The sequence below is a fragment of the Takifugu flavidus genome, chromosome 11 (genome assembly GCF_003711565.1).
Source record: "Takifugu flavidus isolate HTHZ2018 chromosome 11, ASM371156v2, whole genome shotgun sequence".
Taxonomy (NCBI): domain Eukaryota; kingdom Metazoa; phylum Chordata; class Actinopteri; order Tetraodontiformes; family Tetraodontidae; genus Takifugu; species Takifugu flavidus.
This window is the reverse complement of record NC_079530.1, coordinates 4,359,384-4,377,705: the sequence shown is the minus strand read 5'-3', so window position 1 is coordinate 4,377,705 and position 18,322 is coordinate 4,359,384. Positions and strand designations below refer to the sequence as shown.

The following is an 18,322-nucleotide window of genomic DNA, read 5'->3' as shown; positions in this document are numbered from 1 at the left end:
CCAAATCAAAAATATATTTTCTAAAATTGTATTTTATAATAAAAACAACCCTTTTTGTATTTGTTTCTTACGCTTTTTTGAAAAACTAATTTTAAATTCTTAATTTTGTTTTCAGTATTTTAGATTTAGATGACACCGACTGTTTTAAAACCGACTACATGACATTACGGGAAAATCAGATTGCCGTAAGAACAAAGGTCAAGTGAAAAAAAGCAAAGGATGCTGGTAGTTTGTGTAGTAAAATAAGGTTATTTACTTAGAAAGTGTTACACTGGACAGACTGTATACAGAGTTTTCATTTCCTTGGTAAACTCATAAGGCACCAAACAAGAAACTGTACAAAACACAGAAACCAGGCAGATTTACATATCTGATTATTCTATGAGAATTCCTGCATGTTAATGACAGGAAAAACACGTGTTACTGCTATAAATAGCTCCTGTATCAACTTAGCTTCACTCTCACGTGCATCCTAAAACAACATGTGCAGGTTGTTTTGCTGCTTTTGAAAACCAAAAACAGTTGAACAGGTGCTGAGTCAGCTAAACTAGCTTAGCTTCAATGGTGAAATAACCAGCTGTAATATAAAGACGTCATATCTTGCTTCTACCATTGGAGCTAAGCTAGGCTAACTCCATTCTGGACAACTTTCCCAAAGACTTAAATAACTTCTTGATTAAAGGCTAAAATACCTGGACAGGTTAATGCTTCAATGCAGGGCTGAAGTTTTACTACGTACCATTTGAAAGAAACCCAAGAGCACCATCATAGAGTCAACAACCTCGATGAGTGGGAACCTTTCACGAGGTTAAAAAGTACCCAGGTGTGGACAGCAGAGATGGTTCAAACATGACGTCTGACAGGAAGTCATGTGATCAGATGTGATTTCAGCAAAAAAACAAATGGACGATTGTCAGCTTGTCGCTCTGGTGTGAAAACCAGAAATACATCTGAAATCCTGGCTGAGAAAAGGCTTCAGTGTGACAGTACACATCTTGGGACACCTCACGGTCTGCTCTCACTAATGAGTCCACATCAACTTAAATCAGGCTTCAAATCATCATGAGCGTAGCCAGCCTCACTCTAGGCTAGCTAAGTAGTTAGCAATAATCTTCAAAACAGTGCTCATAAGAAGGCCCCTCCCACCACTAACAAGCTAACCTTCTACTCAACTAACTTTGGGTCCTTTGGCTCCACCCACTGACATTTTCTCTAAACCATTGAGTGAGCAGATTGACATACAAGTGACAGACACACATGCAGGACGGGGACGTCTACATCAGTGTTGTGACGTGTTCGTGTTGAGGCAGCGTGGCGCCAAGCCTAAACTTTTTATTTACATGTAGTTTCACAGATGATAGAACCGCTCTAAGCTTTGAGGTTCCACAATGGCCGGAGAACTTGTCCTGAAGAGGAAACTTAAGTAAAAAAGGGGTGCTTGAAATAAAAAACAACTACTTTTGGGAGGCTCCTCCTCCTCCTTGTCATCAGAACTGCTGACTTGTTTGGCTTTCACAGAAAGCGTCAAAAAGGGAGAAGAGGTGACGGCGGCGACAGTTCTGCCTCTACGAGGGTCCACTGGATCCTTCCAGCAAGCTCCGCCTTCACCCCAAGAAGAGTGAGGGGCCTTGAGGAGGAGCAGTGGGCGGTCAGACTTTGATGTCCTGTGACTCCACCATCTTGGCCAGGGTCTTCTTCACTCGGAGGATGGTGAGGCGGGAGGCGGGGTTAAGGGCCCAACACTCTGACATCAGCTTCAGCATGGCACGAAGACACTGAGCATGTGCACACAGATTAAAGAATTACATTTATAAATGTTCTGACGGGATTCAGAGCAAAGTTAGCATGTTAGCTTGTGGTCACCTCGTTACTGTTCCAGCGGTTGGAGACGGTGGGCCTCAGGCCTTTGACACAGACCACCTCCAGCATGTCTTCATAGGATGGATCCGATGGAACCATGTCGTAGTATGGCAGCTGGTAGTCCTCCACCATCCCTAAGAGCAGACAGAAAACCTTGTTGCAACTTTGGAGGTGAACCAGAGCTGGTCTTTTGACTTCCAGGTTATGCAGCCAAGTGACTCCACATAGTAGTTAGAAGCAGAACAATCGCACACTAGCACAGTGAACACAAGCACGATTGTTAACAGGGACTCCATGGAAACCACAGATGCATTTACATATGCTAACAACAACTAGCAATAATGGCTACATTCAGAAAAGAAGGAACCATCAAAATCACTGATAGCTTCCTGTTGGATCTTAATTTGTTGTATGTGTGTATACGTGAGTGAGTGTATATATGTGTGTTTAAATGAGTGTGTGTATACTGTATTCACACACTGTAATGAGTGTGTGTATTCTGTGTGAGTGAGTGTGTGTGTGGACATGTGTGTATGTGTATATGCATGTGTGTGTATTAACTGTTTGTGTGAGTGTGTAGGTCTGTGTATATATGTCTATGTGTGTATATACTGTGTGTATGTGTGTACCTCCTGTCACACACAGATACAGTATACACAGACATATACTGTATGTGTGTGTATGTGTGTCTGTGCGTACCTCCTGTCACGCAACGTCTGCCCATCTCCCAGATGATGAGTCCGTAGCTGTAGATATCGGCCATGATGTACGCCTGGAAGTGATTTTTGTTCAGGCTCTCGTTCAGGACCTCGGGGGCCATGTAGCGCCGTGTCCCAACACGGGTGCTCAGAGGGATGTCCACTTCATTTGTGTCGCTATGGCAACAGTAAAGAGAGCTTCAGCTGCAGTTTAACAGGTTCTGTTGTTCTTAAAGACATCAGCTCTTTCTCTCAGGGGTCAAACATCTCCTCTGTCCTCATCTTACACCAGCTTCCTCCATCTCGTGTCTAACTACCTCCATGCTGTCAGGTCTTCCTCTGGACGTCCTGCCAGCACTTCTATCCTCAGCATCCTTCCACCTTCCTCCTTTGGACATGTCCAGAGGGTCTTTACCTACAAGCATCTAACTTGTGCTGGTCCTCCAATGCCCTTGTTGCCCATACCCTAAAGAGAACCTCCAAGTCTTAATCTCTGCCTCCTGTCTCATCCTCAAGTGTCTGTCTCTAACTCAAATCGCCTCAGCCATTTTCCACATCTCCATGGTTCTCTCTTCCAGCATGGTCTTCTCACGCACTAATAATCTTGCTTCAGCTAACTTTAATTTTTCTCCAGTACAGGACAGACCTTCTCTAGGTACTTCCCCCTCCCAGCTGTCACTACACATCAGAGTATCATCTGCAGATAACCCTTTCTCTACCTCCCATGTGAATTGCTATAATCACATCTGGATGCACCTGTTGAACTTGACGGCGAGGCCGAGGTCAGCAATGCAACACGTTCCATTCTTCTTGATCAGGATGTTCTTGCTCTTCAGGTCTCGGTGGGCGATGGCAGGTTTACCTTGTGTGCCATAGATTTCAGTGTGAAGGTGACAGAGGCCACACGCCGCCGAGTACGCCAGCCGCAGCAGCATCTGCGTATCCAGCGTGGTCAGCTTCAGGTAGTCGTACAGCGAGCCGTTCTCGTGGTAATCAGTGATGAGGAAGAGTTGTGTGAACGCACCCGTGCCCTTAATGTCAGCTGCAATGAAGCCTGTGGGAGGAGCCAGGTAAAAACAGACAAACTGAGCTCACAGATGCTAACAATCGTCAGTCCCGTGGCTACGCCAGATTAATTCCCTGGCCTTCTCCCACTGTTAGAATTAGACACATCAGTTACCTAGATGCTAACATGATGCTTTGATCGTTTGTTCATACCGAGAATGTTATCATGTCTCATCAGGACTGTTTGGTAAATCTCCGTCTCTCTGAACCAGCTGGCCTCTTCTCGTGTGAAGAACACCTTGACAGCTACCTTCTCGCCTCGCCAGCGGCCAAGCCACACCTCGCCATAACGCCCCTTACCAATCTGACGCATCATCTGGATCTGCTTGGCGATGGTTCGCTGCACCTGATAGGGTGAAACAGGAAAACGGAGACCACCTTTGAAGCAGCCACATCATCTTTATTATCACATTAGCAGAAAGATTATCATTTTCTATACTGCAGGCTGAAGGACACACAGAATATTAGTTCTTCTACTCCAGTGCTGCATGCCTACCAGCAGAGGGAGTCCCGAGCCACTGCCGGAGCTCTGTGATTGGTGGATGAGATCCTTGAGTGACTCCCCAGCAGGAATAAAGACTTCCTGTTCCAGATCCTTGCGATTCTTGTGATACTGCTGTCGCTCACTTTGCCACTTATACCTGACAGGCAGGTAAAAAGTCATTAATATGACTACAATGATAGTTATACAAGACAAAAAGATGTCTTTAGGTGTGGTGGTTACCTGTAGTAACAGACCACAGTGACACAGATCAGCATGCAGCAGCAGACCGTCATGGAGATAAGGAAGGCCAGCCAATGAGGACTACCCTCTAAAAATAAAAACCACTGATGAGGTCATCTGTTATCAGTTAATAAGTGATAAGCAGGCATAGGGCAGCATTACCAGTGGGGGCCAGCGGGGGTAGTGTGGGCTGCAGGTCTCTGTTACAGAAGTCAGTGTTGCAGCACTCGATGGTCCTTCTGGTCTGAGCTTTGGGAGAGTCCTGGCAATTCAAACAAGTGAACTGATGTGGCCAGTAAAGTAACCATGACTGATTAAAACACTGTGTGTACGTAGGAAAATACATTTACGTGCGTGTGTACACACCTTACACTGGAAGTGCGAGCCTTCATACTTCATGCAGCCCGATGTCAGCAGGGCCTCCCCGTGTTCGTCTTCCTGGATGATGGCGAAGCACTGACCGTTGGTTCTGAGAAGGCAGGTTCATTAATAACAGTGATGGGAACAGTTTCTTTCTAGTTCTATTGAGAACTCACTGGCAGGTGTTGTTGGTGGCATCTTCAGGACAGTGTCCAGAGCAGTAGCAGCTCAGAAATCGGGCGGTATCCTCTGGGGCGATGGTGGAGTCCTCGGGTTTGACCCCTGTCCCTTGCAGGACATAGTCAGGGTTCTGACCAGCAGCTGGGTGAACAGACACCCAGCAATACAGAAAAGATCAGCTTTCACTCATTTGATCACAGGAAAAACATCAGAATGAAGCGCAAAGATGGAGCCTCCACACAAGAATATCTTTACAGCTCCTTCACATGCCATGACCCCATATAACCTCACACCAGGCCTGCTTGGCTCAGTCATTAAACTGACGCCAGTTTAACCTGACAAAATTTTACCTGCCACACCAACAATTTATGTCAAACAACTTTATAATTTGGGATTAAACAACTTGATGCTGCTGCGATTCCGGTGTGGAATCATCATTACCCTTAATCTGGAATTAAATTTTACTGGACAGAATGAATCTTATGTGATAATTTTTTGTGATTTTATATAACCAGGTGAAGAAAAGGATGGTGTTTGTTTATGTTGGAAATGGCTGCCCTCTGTGTGTTTGTCCCCACATGTGTGCTTAATTGTGTGGAGACTGAGGTCTGGCAGAGAGGATTCTGGGTAATCAGCCTCTCCCTGTCCTCTTAAAGTCGCAGTGTAGCTTCTGGGCATTTATTTATGTCTTTCAGCAGACCATCTGAGGGACAGTGAAGGCCACACTGCCGTCGAGGACTTTAACATTATTGATCTAGACAAAAACCTGAAAAATAGACTTTGCTCACACAGTTAATTCATGTTGGAAACCGACTGTCCTGAAGAATATGGAGGCCATAATGTGTGAATATGTCAAAGTCAGTGGCAGAAACGCTTCTTCCACACTAAATGTCTAATCTAAAAGGATTAAACTGACAAGTAGTTGAATGTGAAGGTGAAACAAGTATAATCCTTAAATGTCTTCCATGAGGGTCACATTTCCAGCAGGGCTTTCATTACCAAGGTTAAAGGTCACGTTCTCTTTGTTTTCTCTGTATAAATGAAGTGTTTGTGTTAATGTAAAATTAAATTATGTTAAATGTTCATATTCAGCAGCATTTTCCCCAATATGGGGATATGCTGCTTCTGTCCATCAATCAGCTTTAATCTCTTATTTGTGTAATGCTGTGAAAAACGAGAATGAGCACATGGAGCACAAGAGATATATCTGTCCTCGCAGGGGGGAAATGAGTTGTTTAACAAGGTGACAAAGTCTCCACTGGGACTTAGCAATGTTTCCGCAGAACAATGGCTGTTGGGAGCATTTAGCACGGCTCACAGCTCTCACCGATCATACAGGAAATAGTTCATGTGCAGAGAGGAAGTGAGAGTGGCAACAATCAGCCCAACTGTTTCCTGCAGGGATGAAGAGCGATGTCACTTTGCATCCGACACAGTGTGACGATGTTTGTCTGACACTTTAAACAAAAATTTTATTTGATCTGTTATTTTAATCTGTTTAGATCTGAAGTCTGTTTAGTCAGAATTTGGCTGAAGTTGACAGGCTGTTAATTCTATCAATCAATAATCTCACCATCAGCTCTGAGGCTCAGCAGCAGAGGAGCAGCCAAACACAACCAGAGAGCTCCCATTTTCCAGCAGGACCGGCACAGACCAGGAACGTGAACAAATCCAGGCCCACACAGGGGCTGGCCTCCGGTGTTGTTGGGTAGACCTGGGTTCAGTATCTAAAGGTCAATTTGGGGCAGGCAGCAATGGGAGAAGGACGGTGGAGGATGACAAAAGTGTAGAGAAGGTTCACAGTCTGAGTTCAGTCTCATAGATGGTTTAAGTCCAGAATCCTGTTGATAAAGAAGGCACCAGAGACAACAAAGGTTCCAATTCAGGTTAAAAATGGTCCAACAGAACACCTGAACATTTCACCAGGAAGGCACTTCAAAAGTACAGTAAATGAAATGATACAACACAGACAGGATGAGCCCAGTTGGTCCGTCTCTGAGATGTTGGTCATTAATGAAGATGTAGGATTCAAAAGTCTGAGCAACAGATCTGACCCCCCCACCCAATGCTCAGTGCTGGCCTCCAACAGTCCCAATACCCACCAAATTGTCTGTCCAGGAAGGTTCTGCAATTACATGAGCAGGCCCCGAATAACAGTGTTGTAATTAGTGGACACTGAGTGTGACTATACGTGCATGTGTGTGTGTGCACAGCAAAACATGCTCTGCGTGTCACTTTTAATTTACTGCGAAGGACAAAGAGGTACAACGTGTGGCCCACTTTTCACACATCTCTGGCTGATGAGGTTAGGAACAAAGACACACACACACACACACACACACACACACACACACACACACACACACACACACACACACACACACACACACACACACACACACACACACACACACACACACACACACACACACACACACACACACACACACACACTCTCTCTCTCTCTCTCTCTCTAATGCATCTCCGTTCTGCTGGCCAGTTTTAGATCTCTGAAAGTCACTGTTCCTGAGCATGAGGTGACATCAGTTGTGGCTTTGCGATGGCTGCTCTCCTCTCCATTTGGCTGATTTTCTGCTCATTTCAGCAGGTATAATAACAGTGTGAGGACCGGTTGCAGGTTCATGTTGACACAACAGCAGAGCAGAAGGAACAAGGTCACAGCACAAGACAGCATCCATTTCCTTTAAGATAAACAGCTGAAACACTCCCATCGGTGAAAAACCTGTGAGGAACATGTTGACCTAATGAGACAGACTGATAAAAATGTCTCATTTAAGTTTCAGCGTTCCTCCTGAACCAGGAAGGTAATCAAGAGGTAACAATGCTAATATACTCTAAACAACAAACTGATCCGATTCATCCTGCAGTTCATTAAAACCCAACACCTACAATTCAACTGTCCAACAAACATAGGAAATGCTCCTAATCCAATCAGACAAGGGGGGCTGGGAAATGCAACATGGTGGGTCCAGACTTGTAGAAGGAAGAGAGAGGATGCCCCTGGGTGTAATAACATTTCATTTGGATGTGGATGTGTGTGTGTGTGTTAGGGGTGGAGCCTCCTGCAGCATCTCTTTACTACAGGAAACACAGATGATGGTCATTACGTTGCCTGCAGCCTTTGAGCAAAATGAAAGAACCATTAGAACCTCTGTTATCGTTTAATAGAACTTGCATTTTACAATATCAAATAATTTCATGCAGAATTTAAAGTCTTTTGTGTGAATCAGCCTTTTTATTGTTTGCTTTATTAATTATTAACAATTCTTGGATATCAATAAAAGACAGTTGCAACACTGATATGAGCCTGATAAGAATCTTCTCTTCTAGCATGAAGCAGAAATTAAAAATTAAGTCTTAAATGTTGTAAAATGACACTAAAGCAGAGCAGGATGGGGGTGGCGAGGCAGTAATAATACCCGCCCAACCCCTGAACAGGCTTTGGTACAAAAGGCCAGACAGCAATAATCAAGCCATAATGCGTCTCACTTCCTGCCGTATGGCGGCGGACTACATAAAGGACCTGGGGGCTCGACTGGAGCAGCTAAGCTGAGCTAACCGTAACCCTGCTACAGGTTCTGGGTGGCTGGAATGGTTTGTGTGTTGGTCCCTATTCAGCAGCCACCTCAGCACCAAAACTGTCCCCCCAGCTGCAGCCTGACTGGCTGGATTGTCAAGAAATTAAGCAGAAACTAATCAGAAGGATCAAATGGACTGATTTCTCAGCTAATTTGGGAAAATTAAAATAAGCGATAATTAATTAGGTGATGCTGAGTTTTTGCCATAACCCTCAATCTTAGCTCTCCTGCCAGATTCCTTCAGAGGCCCATCTGTAGGCAGAGGCAGGCCCCTGGGTGCTGCAGCCTCCTAGCGGTGTCGGCACCCTGCCCAGACTCTCTGGCTCCAGCACCATTGTCTGCTGGGCTGCCCTGCAACTCGTCCCAGTGATGGATTAGCATAAGAATACCCAGCATACCCACAGAGTACCGCTGCTGGCCTCTTTCTGCCAGCATCACCCACCTCCTCTTCTCCAACCTCCTTCCCTGACTCCCACAAATGTGTTTGAGAAGACACTCTGATAAAATGCAGGTGTGAGGAAATTATAGGATAAATTGACTCTGGGTCAACGTTAACACTCTCCACAATAAAGCAGCTGTCAAAGAAAAACCCGAATCAAAGTTGATGGTCTGTCTGGGAGTGTGGCTTCAGGCTAATGCTAAGCTAATGTCCTGTCTGTTAACCTTTGACTGCAGTGCTCATCTCTGATTTGAATTGAATTACCAAACTCATTTTCCAGTAAAATTCAGTTGTTGAGGGTTCAGTCAGATCTGGTTTGTGTTTGTGTTCTGGTGACAGACAGCAGCCCTGAAGCCTGATTATAGAAGATCTGTTGAGCAGCTGCAGTTACACATTTTCCAGCATGCACAGGGACAGTGTGCAACCTTCTCTATTGGTACACATCACCCAGTTAGAGATGAGGTTAAAAGAACTGGTACAATCAAGCAAAGACACATGGTCATAAAGACACATGACAGTTAATCATTCCGGTTACCATAGAAACCTGTCACCAAGAGAACATTGCCTTTGCTGCCATGATTGTGTTCATAAAACACACTTACCTGGACCCTGTCTCAGTTAGACCAGTCCAAACAGAAGCATGCTTGGCCACTGCAGATTCTCTTCCTAATCTTTTACATTGTCTCTATAAAACAGTTTTATGCACGTTGAAACAAAACAATACAAAATATATTTGCTTTTCGTGAGTCAAATGAGATTCAGAAAACCTGTTTTGAAGAAAGAAAGCTGAAGTGTCAAAGTCATGATAGCAGTTTATGATGGCCTGTTAGACAAAGTTAGACAAAGGCCACGCCTACTGATCAATAATGCCCTGATAAGAACCAACACTGTCCCAATAGCACTACTCTGATCAATCAGGTCTTTCTGACTGTTCCACTATATTATGAAGAACATAAAGAACAGCAGACTGTGGAAGACATTTAATCACTGTATATATATATATATATATATATATATATATATATATATATATATATATATATATATGTGTGTGTGTGTGTGTGTGTGTGTGTGTACACACACACACACACGTATATAACCAATTGTTTTGTCACTAGATTTAGTGAGATTAGCCTATGACTTCCATTGAGTAAAGGCACAAACTGACCAAAGTGGAATCTTCTGAGTGTAATCGTCTTGATTGATAACAAGTGAAACTTGAAGCACTAATTATAGCTCTGTGTGTGTTTGTGTGTGCACGCATCCATACCTGTATTGCATCTCCATGCTAGAATATAGAGTGTGTGCACAGCTCCATGAGACAATGTTGGCTCTCAGATCTATTAGCAATCTGTCAATCAAAAACAAGAAACTAAAGTGAAAAGTCCACAAAATATTTGTAGATAAGATGCACACATGAATGTAGATATATTGAGTGAAGAAGCAGCCATCTTACAGCTAAGATGCTCTGCATCCGTGTCAGTATCAACACGTGACTGTGACCAAATCAGGCTCCTTCCTGCTCACCATGACACCAATCACTCCTCTGTATCCCTCACATATACAAGTCCCAGACTTTTAATAACAGAAATTATTATTAGAAGAACCACAGCAGGATGGCAGTGTGTGCAGTACATCTAGGGTCCAGCAGGGCAGTGTTGTTCATTGTTCAAGGAGAAGACAAAGCTGGTTTATTTTTGGCTGAAATCATGTCAGGCTGTATAGAGCAGACCTAACCAGACAGGAAGTTCCTACACTAGTTCTATACTAGACATGGTCAAGTAAACAGCTACACCTGATTCACGTCAGCAGCAAAAACATGTGGAAGGACCACGGACGCACCACCAAACCAAACCATTCCGCACCTTCAACACTGCAGTGGTGAGCAGAACCGGGCCCTGCTGGGTCAGTGCTCATATGTTTAATTGTAATGAGGCGTATAGTAGGCACGTGTCTGCTTTGCACAATCAGGATTTCTGGGACCAATACCGATCGGTGAGTTGAAATAAACTGATAAAGGATCACGATAACAAACACTTCAAAGTTACATCCTTAATAAACTGGTCGCTGTACGGTGATGTTGGTCTGAGGTCACTGGTTAAAACAGTAAGTGTCCTGCTCAGGATCTGCAGGCTGCTTCTGTCCTACAACCTCACATCGACAGATTTATGTAATGATGCTCCAACCAGTTCCAGTTCCAGTGTCTATCAAGCACCAGAGTTCTTCCTATACAAAAGGACACATTTCTTCTTATCATACTTAAGGGGTTGTCATTAGGTTAACATCTCAGCTATGCTGCTATAGGCCAAGGCTGCCGGGGTCCAGAAACATGATCACCTGACAGGCCTCTGTCACCCTACTGGGAAATGAAATGGTCTGGTCTGGTTTCCTCATCAAGTAGACTAGTGATGCTATTTCTTGTGTAATTTTTCTGCCCCCACTCTATTCATTTACAGGTATCGCCGTCTTCAGAGCTGCATAATGACCTCCAACCCCGCTGACACACTCAACCGGCAGCTTATTCAGTATAATGTATTTTTGTATGTATTTCTATGCTCTATGCCTCTCCTCTCCTCTCCCCTACCTATTCTATCCTCTACCTGTCCTCCCTCTTCTCACCCAGCCATCAGCAGGAGGGTCCTGCTCAAGGTTTCTTCCTGTTAAAGGGGAGTTTTTCCTTGCCACTGTTGCTTGTCTGGGGTTAAGCCCTGGGATTCTGGAAAGTGCCTTGACACAATTTTGATTGTAAAAGACGCTATAAAAATAAAGATTGATTTGATTTGATTCACTACTTAGTCAGCAGTGGAGTTCCTCAGTAATCTGCTCAACATTTCTAATCAATCTGTAATTTCCTGTTTTCAGGATTTGTCTTGTGTTCATTTAGTCTTGCGTTTATTTATTGAGTCCCGTGTGATGCACATCAGGGTCAGGGTCTGGTTACGGTGAGGAGCTGCTAGATGGGTTATGTCTACGACGGTCCTCACAGGACCTGTCTTGTCTGTTCTTACTATATTTACCTTTATTTAACAGGAAGTTCCAATAAGGAACCCATTTTGGGGGGGCGGACCTGATTAGACTAGCAGCATGTCCTCTATAGAACGGGCTGAAAACACTCCGGTTCAGTATTAGAAGTCAATCATTTTTAGCATTGAAACTGTTCCAGTATTGATATCGCTCTGTGAAAAACTCTCAGGATGGGAGGATGTCACGCTCTACTTGATTAACTTTCATCACACACTTCTTTCATTAATCTGTGTCTGATACCAGGAGAGGTGCTGGGACAGAGTACAGCTCAGACATGTGCTATTCATGTATGATGATGCAGAGTGAGTTTGAAGAAGATGAGCCATGAGCTGCTACAAAAGGCTTGCCCCCTGTTGCACGAGGCCTCGTCCCATATGACAGACACATATGACAGACACATGTTTCACAACATGTCTTGCTCAGGTTTTCCCGCCTCCTTGGCCAACTGTTCCTTTAACTATACAGTTCTGTTTAATCTTAGGACCAGTGAGAAAGACAACATGACTGCCATTCTAGGCACGCCCACTCAAAAGTTCTGACCAACCACAAAGTTGCCATTCTGGCTACGCCCACTCAAATGTTCTAACCAATCACACAACTGCCATTCTAGCCTCGCCCATTTAACAGTTCTGACCAATCACACAACATTTCTCAGACACCAGCTGACAAAAAAGTCCTGCCTGGATGACCTGTGGAAAACAAGCTGGAGGACTGACAGAACATGGCATCACTTTGTTCTGTCAGCCCTGAGAGTGAGAACACAAGGGAACCCAAGTTGGAACAGAACCCGGAAGTTAAGAAATAAGACACAAACCACCACAGAACGAGACATGTCCACCAATCAGAAAACAGACAACTGTGGCAACCTGACATGATCAAGGTCAGTGGAGTCAGAAGTTAAGATGCCATGTGACCCTGCTATGGCCACTCCAGCCTATCATACAGATTAGTCAGGAGAAACATTATCACCTGGAGACCTGAATAGCTTCCTAATGGGCCAGAGCTTCTGCAGAGAGCTGGTCTGAATTATTTACTGGGCTGGGCCGGCTGTATTTAGAGCTGTGATCAATACCATTAAAGGACAAACTGCAGAGAGACGAGGAGACACGACCTTCAGGGAAAGCCACAGTGATGTCTAGAGAGGGAGAAAGAGCCTGAAAGCAGCAGACAAGCTCAAAGTGCTCTGCGAGGTGAAACCTCTGAACAACTGAGAATGGACTTATAATGCTAAAACCCCTCAGATTTTCTTCTCCTCAATCAGCCATATGACCTCCATCACCCACATTCTTCACTCAGTTTGGACAATTTGCCCTCTAGTGAACTTGGACTGAAGAGCAGATCAATATTTATGGGAACTGAGCATGTATTTAATGTCAGCTGGTGGAGGAGGGAAAGAATGCTCTGTCTGTTTGTTGGTTCCTTCATTGCTGTAACAAAGAGCAGGAGCAGGAGGAGGAGGAGCAGTAGCAGCAGCAGTATTTTCCTTCCTTGCTCAGCCACCCTGTCTCCAAACCTACAGGGGGAGGGAAAGAGGGCTGACAGAGGAGAGCTGGAAATGTGAAACCTGATCTGGTCCTCCTCCACCTCACCACAGAACCTGCAGCAGTAATCTGATCCTCCAAGACTGGAGAGGTGGAGGAGGGGAAGAAGCGAGGAAGAAAGACAGAACTGAGGGGAAAGCATAAAAGAACAGATGGAAAAGATAAAAAACATTTAAGTTCCACAGAGTCAATGAGCTGAAATAATGCTCAGAATTGAAGCTGCTAGTCCTTTACATTCCTCTTGTTCTAGCCAGGGAACCTCTAGGAGAACAAGAGAAGCCAAAGAGAACAACAATGAGAATGCAGAAAATTTGAAGTGAAGACTGTGCGGATACAAACCAACAAGAACATCTGTAAAATGGACCAGAACACACAACGACAAACCACCAAGGCGTTTTTCCAGTAAGAGTGGTTTTCTATGACACCAGGCTACCTCTTCAACATCAGTGGGGTGTTCAAACACGGCGGAGACGATACTGTTAGCATGTAAACACAAACAACTGTAGAGGACATGGAAACGTCTCTGATACATGTTTAGTTGGGACCGTTGGTGCTTTTATCATCACAAATTACGATATAATTATTTATTACAGTCGGGGAACAAACCCAAAGTGCAGCAGCCTGTAGTGAAAATGTACACACAGCACGCAACTGCAGCAAGGCTTTTAGCAATCATTCATTCATAGATCAAATGTTGCTGACAGATTTTTTCCTCAGCAACAATCAATCAGAAAATACAGGCAGAGCAGAGTTAGCGCTGGTGGCTCACTAGCCATCTCATTGTCTGCATACAGGAAAGAACGCAACTTTCTAAATATACTAGTTTGTCCAATGTGAGCTCACCGTGAATGAAGTAATACAACACTGCTTCAAGTCGCAGGACTCTCCGACCCTCCATTGAGCCTCCAACAACTTTGTGGTCTGGTAGAAGCAAAGTCCTCAGTGGTCCAGTGTTTGTCTTGAAATCACGTTTATGTCCACTAGTTCCTTTGAGTGCCCATTAGAGAGCTCCAGGTAAACCTCATTCATGGTTTCACCTGTAGCTCCATCATCTCTTGTCTGCCACACAGCTCAAAGCTGCCTGGACCTCCTTGTTGGACCAGGGTATCACCTCACTTTTAGCTGTTTGTAATGAGTAAGAACATCCATTTTTAAAAGACAGGCTGCAGTCAGTGGGAGGCTCTACCTACTCAGAGGACACCTGAACAAGATGGCGGCTGCTCTGCCTGTGATTGATGCCTGTGTGGTTGTTGACCGACATCACCTGTGGGGCTTTGTCAGACAGGATAAATCCAAACAGCTACTTGAATGACATCAAAACATTCATGTCCTTCAATCCAGCAGAGAGACGCTTTAACGGAATGCTTTTGTGTTTGGAATCAAGGTGGCATCAGAACATGAAGATTTCAGCAGCACTCATGTTTACCGCTGCTAGTCAATAGTGATGAGATTCCTCCTGTAGTCATGTGACTCAACGGTAAGAACGTGAACATAGATGTTAGAAATTCCACTGAGTCCTGATGTAAATGCAGGCTGATCAATACCGATGCCAACGCCAACTAGTCAGTGAGTACTATAATCAATGAAGATATCAATATCGCCAGTCACCTCAAGGACCATCACCAACCAAACTCCAAACACAGGTGCAGGACGCGATCTAATAAAGATTATGTTTGAAACGGTTTAGCAAAAAACAACAAGCACAATGGGGTTTTAGGGAAGCAGTCTGAGTTCAGAACCATGCTAACATTGGGCCTCATTCACCAATATGTTCTTAAGAATCTTCTTAGATTCTTTCTTAAGTTGTTCTTAAGAAGTTTCTTAAGAAAACCCTACCAGATTCATCAACGCGTTCGTAAGCCTCAGAATTGTTTGCAGCTGTGTTCTTAGATTGATGAATGCCATCTGTTCGAGTTGAGAGCGCGTGCCAGGTGAGTCTAATTAACATACGATTAGCATAAGTCACTGCCCACTAATGCCCATAAAAGGAACTGCAGCAGGATCCTGTAGACAGAGCAAAAAGCAGCAAAATGCCCAAAGCTTGCCTCTCCACGCCCGATTTCTGACGCCGTGCTGAACAATCAAGAAAGGATGGCTAACACGCTTGATAAAATTGCCTCAACCCTGATGACTATAGCCAACACGCTTAAAGAAATCAACGAGAATGTAAAAAAAAAAAAAAGAATGTAAAAAAAAAAAAAAAAAAAAACATGTAAAAGCTGTGCTCTGAAACCGGTCTCTCTTATTTTTTCTTTTTGAAGTGAATCAAGACTGTTAGACTGAAATTGTGACAATAATGCATTTTATTCACAAACGGGCAATTAATCGCGCTCGTGAACCGCGTGCCTGCAGTGTGGCCCCATCATTGCTTCAGGACGCACATCCTCACGGGGTTGTGGCTCTGTGTCCAAACATATCCAGCGCCCCTTTAAAATACTGATAGTGCGTTCAATGGTGGAGCGACTGCGCGCATGCATCTGATTGAATAAAATTTCCTGTGGAGGCTGAGGGTTGGTCAGTGGTGTCAACAACCAGGGAGACAGGGCATATCCTCGATCCCCTAATAAAATAAATCAAGATAAAAATCAAATAAGAAGACAGTTTTGGCATGGTTTCCAATTTGTTTGATTAATGTTAAGTCATTGGCACATTTACGTAATTTGAAAATTCTCCGTAAATCACCAAAAATAGGAAATAAATATGACAGAATTATCATTGTAATATTAAATTTTATTGAACTGCACAAGAGAAGAAAACACAACCATGCCAACATGTCGGCAGTGAAATGTGTGTAAGAGTACTCCTGAGTGTTCGTAGGATTGGTTCTTACCTACGCATAAATCCAGGATAAGAAGAAATTGGTGAACGCCACAATCTTCGTAAAATGTTCGTAAGTGGGACTTAAGAACAAATTTGTTCGTAAGAACGGTTCGTGAATGAGGCCCATTGACTCTTACCACCAACAAAAGGAGAGATGTGCCAAAATCATGAGAAGTCCCGTTAGATGCTCATCCCCCGGCTATTTGTTCTTTACACGCCACTGCGTTTACTTTGTCTTGTTGTTTTTAACCATTTCTGACGTCTTTAAATATTTATTACATCATTACGTCATGACATCAAACGGGACGCCTCCCAGGTCTGCTGCAGAAAACCTGTACGTGAACGTCGCCAATTGCCGATTTTAAACGGATATACCCACGTGTCTCACCCGCTGATTTTGATGTCAAAATTACCGTCTCCGAATTCTAGGGAAATTACCGTCTCCGAATTCTAGGGAAATGTTTCTCTGTAATCTTACACAATAAAAGCTCAAAAGTGGATTTAATGCGAACGTGTATACATTTTCTTTATGATTTATTTTATGATTTACTGACTGGGACAATTGGAAAAAAGATCCTTTTTTCAAAAGCTGCATTAAAATGGAAACCATCCCACGGTCCTGGAGTGTGAGAGTGATTCGGATGGACAAATCTTTTCTGGTTGTTCCAATAAAGGGCCCCAACAGAGCCAGACGGAAACAACAACAACCCAGGAAGACGCAAACATGGCGGATTCACAGGTATCACACAGGTAAAGCACCACAGCAAGAGACGGAAAAACACCAAAGTTAGCAAACTATGCTAACTCCCGACAATTTCATAAATATCTGGTTGTAAGACAAAATGCCTAGAAGTCGAAAACAACTATAACAACATGCGTTTGAATTAGAATTACATTAATAGCAAAATGTATAAACGCAATGTACAACGATTACTAGAATACAAGCAGATAATGCTAAGTACTCTGCCATAAACTGCTCAAGTGAATTAATACGTTAAATTCTGTAGGATAAAATTAAGACTTATTCCACTGTAATAGCGCACGAGCTGCGCTATGAGGGAATGTTAGCCGACAAGCTAATGAAGATTTAGAAGTAAATGTCCGGATCAACTGCTGCAAACTCCACAGATCACCCAAATAAACCTTCCGTCGATCTCCTGTGATCGACAGTGGCGTGTTTACGTCAAACTGTGATCTGATAATGGGGGGGAAAGACACTTTGTGTTGCGGCGCACAAGAGCACAACTTTTCTTTCCACGACAGCACCCTCAGGGCCCCGGCTAGTTTCTGATGTCAACACTAAAAAAATCCGTTCCCCCAAATTAGGTTGTTTGTGTCAGCTGTGTTCCATCACATACAAAAAACAATCTTTTAAATCTTTTGTACACAAAAATCGTTTCAAGACAAAGCCTAGAAGCGATGGGGGCCTACTTTAGCAACAACACATCGTAAACACGGAGCATTCCACTGGGAAACGCGTCTGACAGCACGTAGACGGAGCCCAGAGTCAGGCTCAAACCGCAGACTCAGACCAACTTTTGGATTCGTTTGATCCGTTCTTACCGTCCGTCTTGCTTTTAATGTCCTCCTGTGGAAATGGTAGAGCCTCCGATGCTAATGCATCCTGGATAATAACGTCCACCAAGGAGCAGCAGCAAAGATAGGGGGAAAAGTGGAAATTCCAGCGTTTTTGTTGGAATGTTGTCGCCGCCGCTCGCGCTCACACGCTCTGCGGAGGAGCTCGCGGATGATGGAGCGAAAACGCCAGCAACAAAGATCGTATATCACAAACAAGATGGACGACTCCGCCTATTACCAGCTACAATTTCAGTTCGCTCTCTTCCAAAGTGTATAACTTTTACAAGCGTTTGTAGAAAATTTACATACACAACTACAGCAAAAAATTATCTGGAGAAACACTGGGGCGTCTCATTGATGCAGTGTACAGTGTACCGTTGCCTAAATAAACATGAGTAACTGTCAAATACAGTTAACATTTCTGACATGAGTGT

General features: G+C 43.9%; 1 protein-coding gene across 6 annotated transcripts; it reads right to left on the bottom strand.

Moving 5' to 3' along the window:
* Positions 1-229: 229 nt before the first annotated feature.
* Positions 230-18,068, bottom strand: LOC130533953 (bone morphogenetic protein receptor type-1A-like). Of its 6 annotated transcripts, none has more exons than XM_057047793.1 (14): positions 17,874-18,062; positions 10,196-10,276; positions 9,528-9,610; positions 6,461-6,728; positions 4,884-5,028; positions 4,714-4,816; positions 4,510-4,609; positions 4,348-4,435; positions 4,120-4,264; positions 3,777-3,969; positions 3,315-3,612; positions 2,560-2,735; positions 1,864-1,994; positions 230-1,775 (listed from the first exon to the last, which is right to left on the bottom strand). In XM_057047793.1, the coding sequence occupies exons 4-14, from the start codon at positions 6,516-6,518 to the stop codon at positions 1,650-1,652; spliced, it is 1,563 nt and encodes a 520-aa protein (XP_056903773.1). In that variant the 5' UTR covers positions 6,519-6,728; positions 9,528-9,610; positions 10,196-10,276; positions 17,874-18,062; the 3' UTR covers positions 230-1,649. The 6 variants fall into 6 exon arrangements, with proteins under 6 accessions (XP_056903773.1, XP_056903775.1, XP_056903772.1 ...); XM_057047795.1 differs by having other exon boundaries at positions 6,461-6,614; XM_057047792.1 differs by lacking the exon at positions 9,528-9,610 and having other exon boundaries at positions 17,874-18,064.
* Positions 18,069-18,322: the final 254 nt, after the last annotated feature.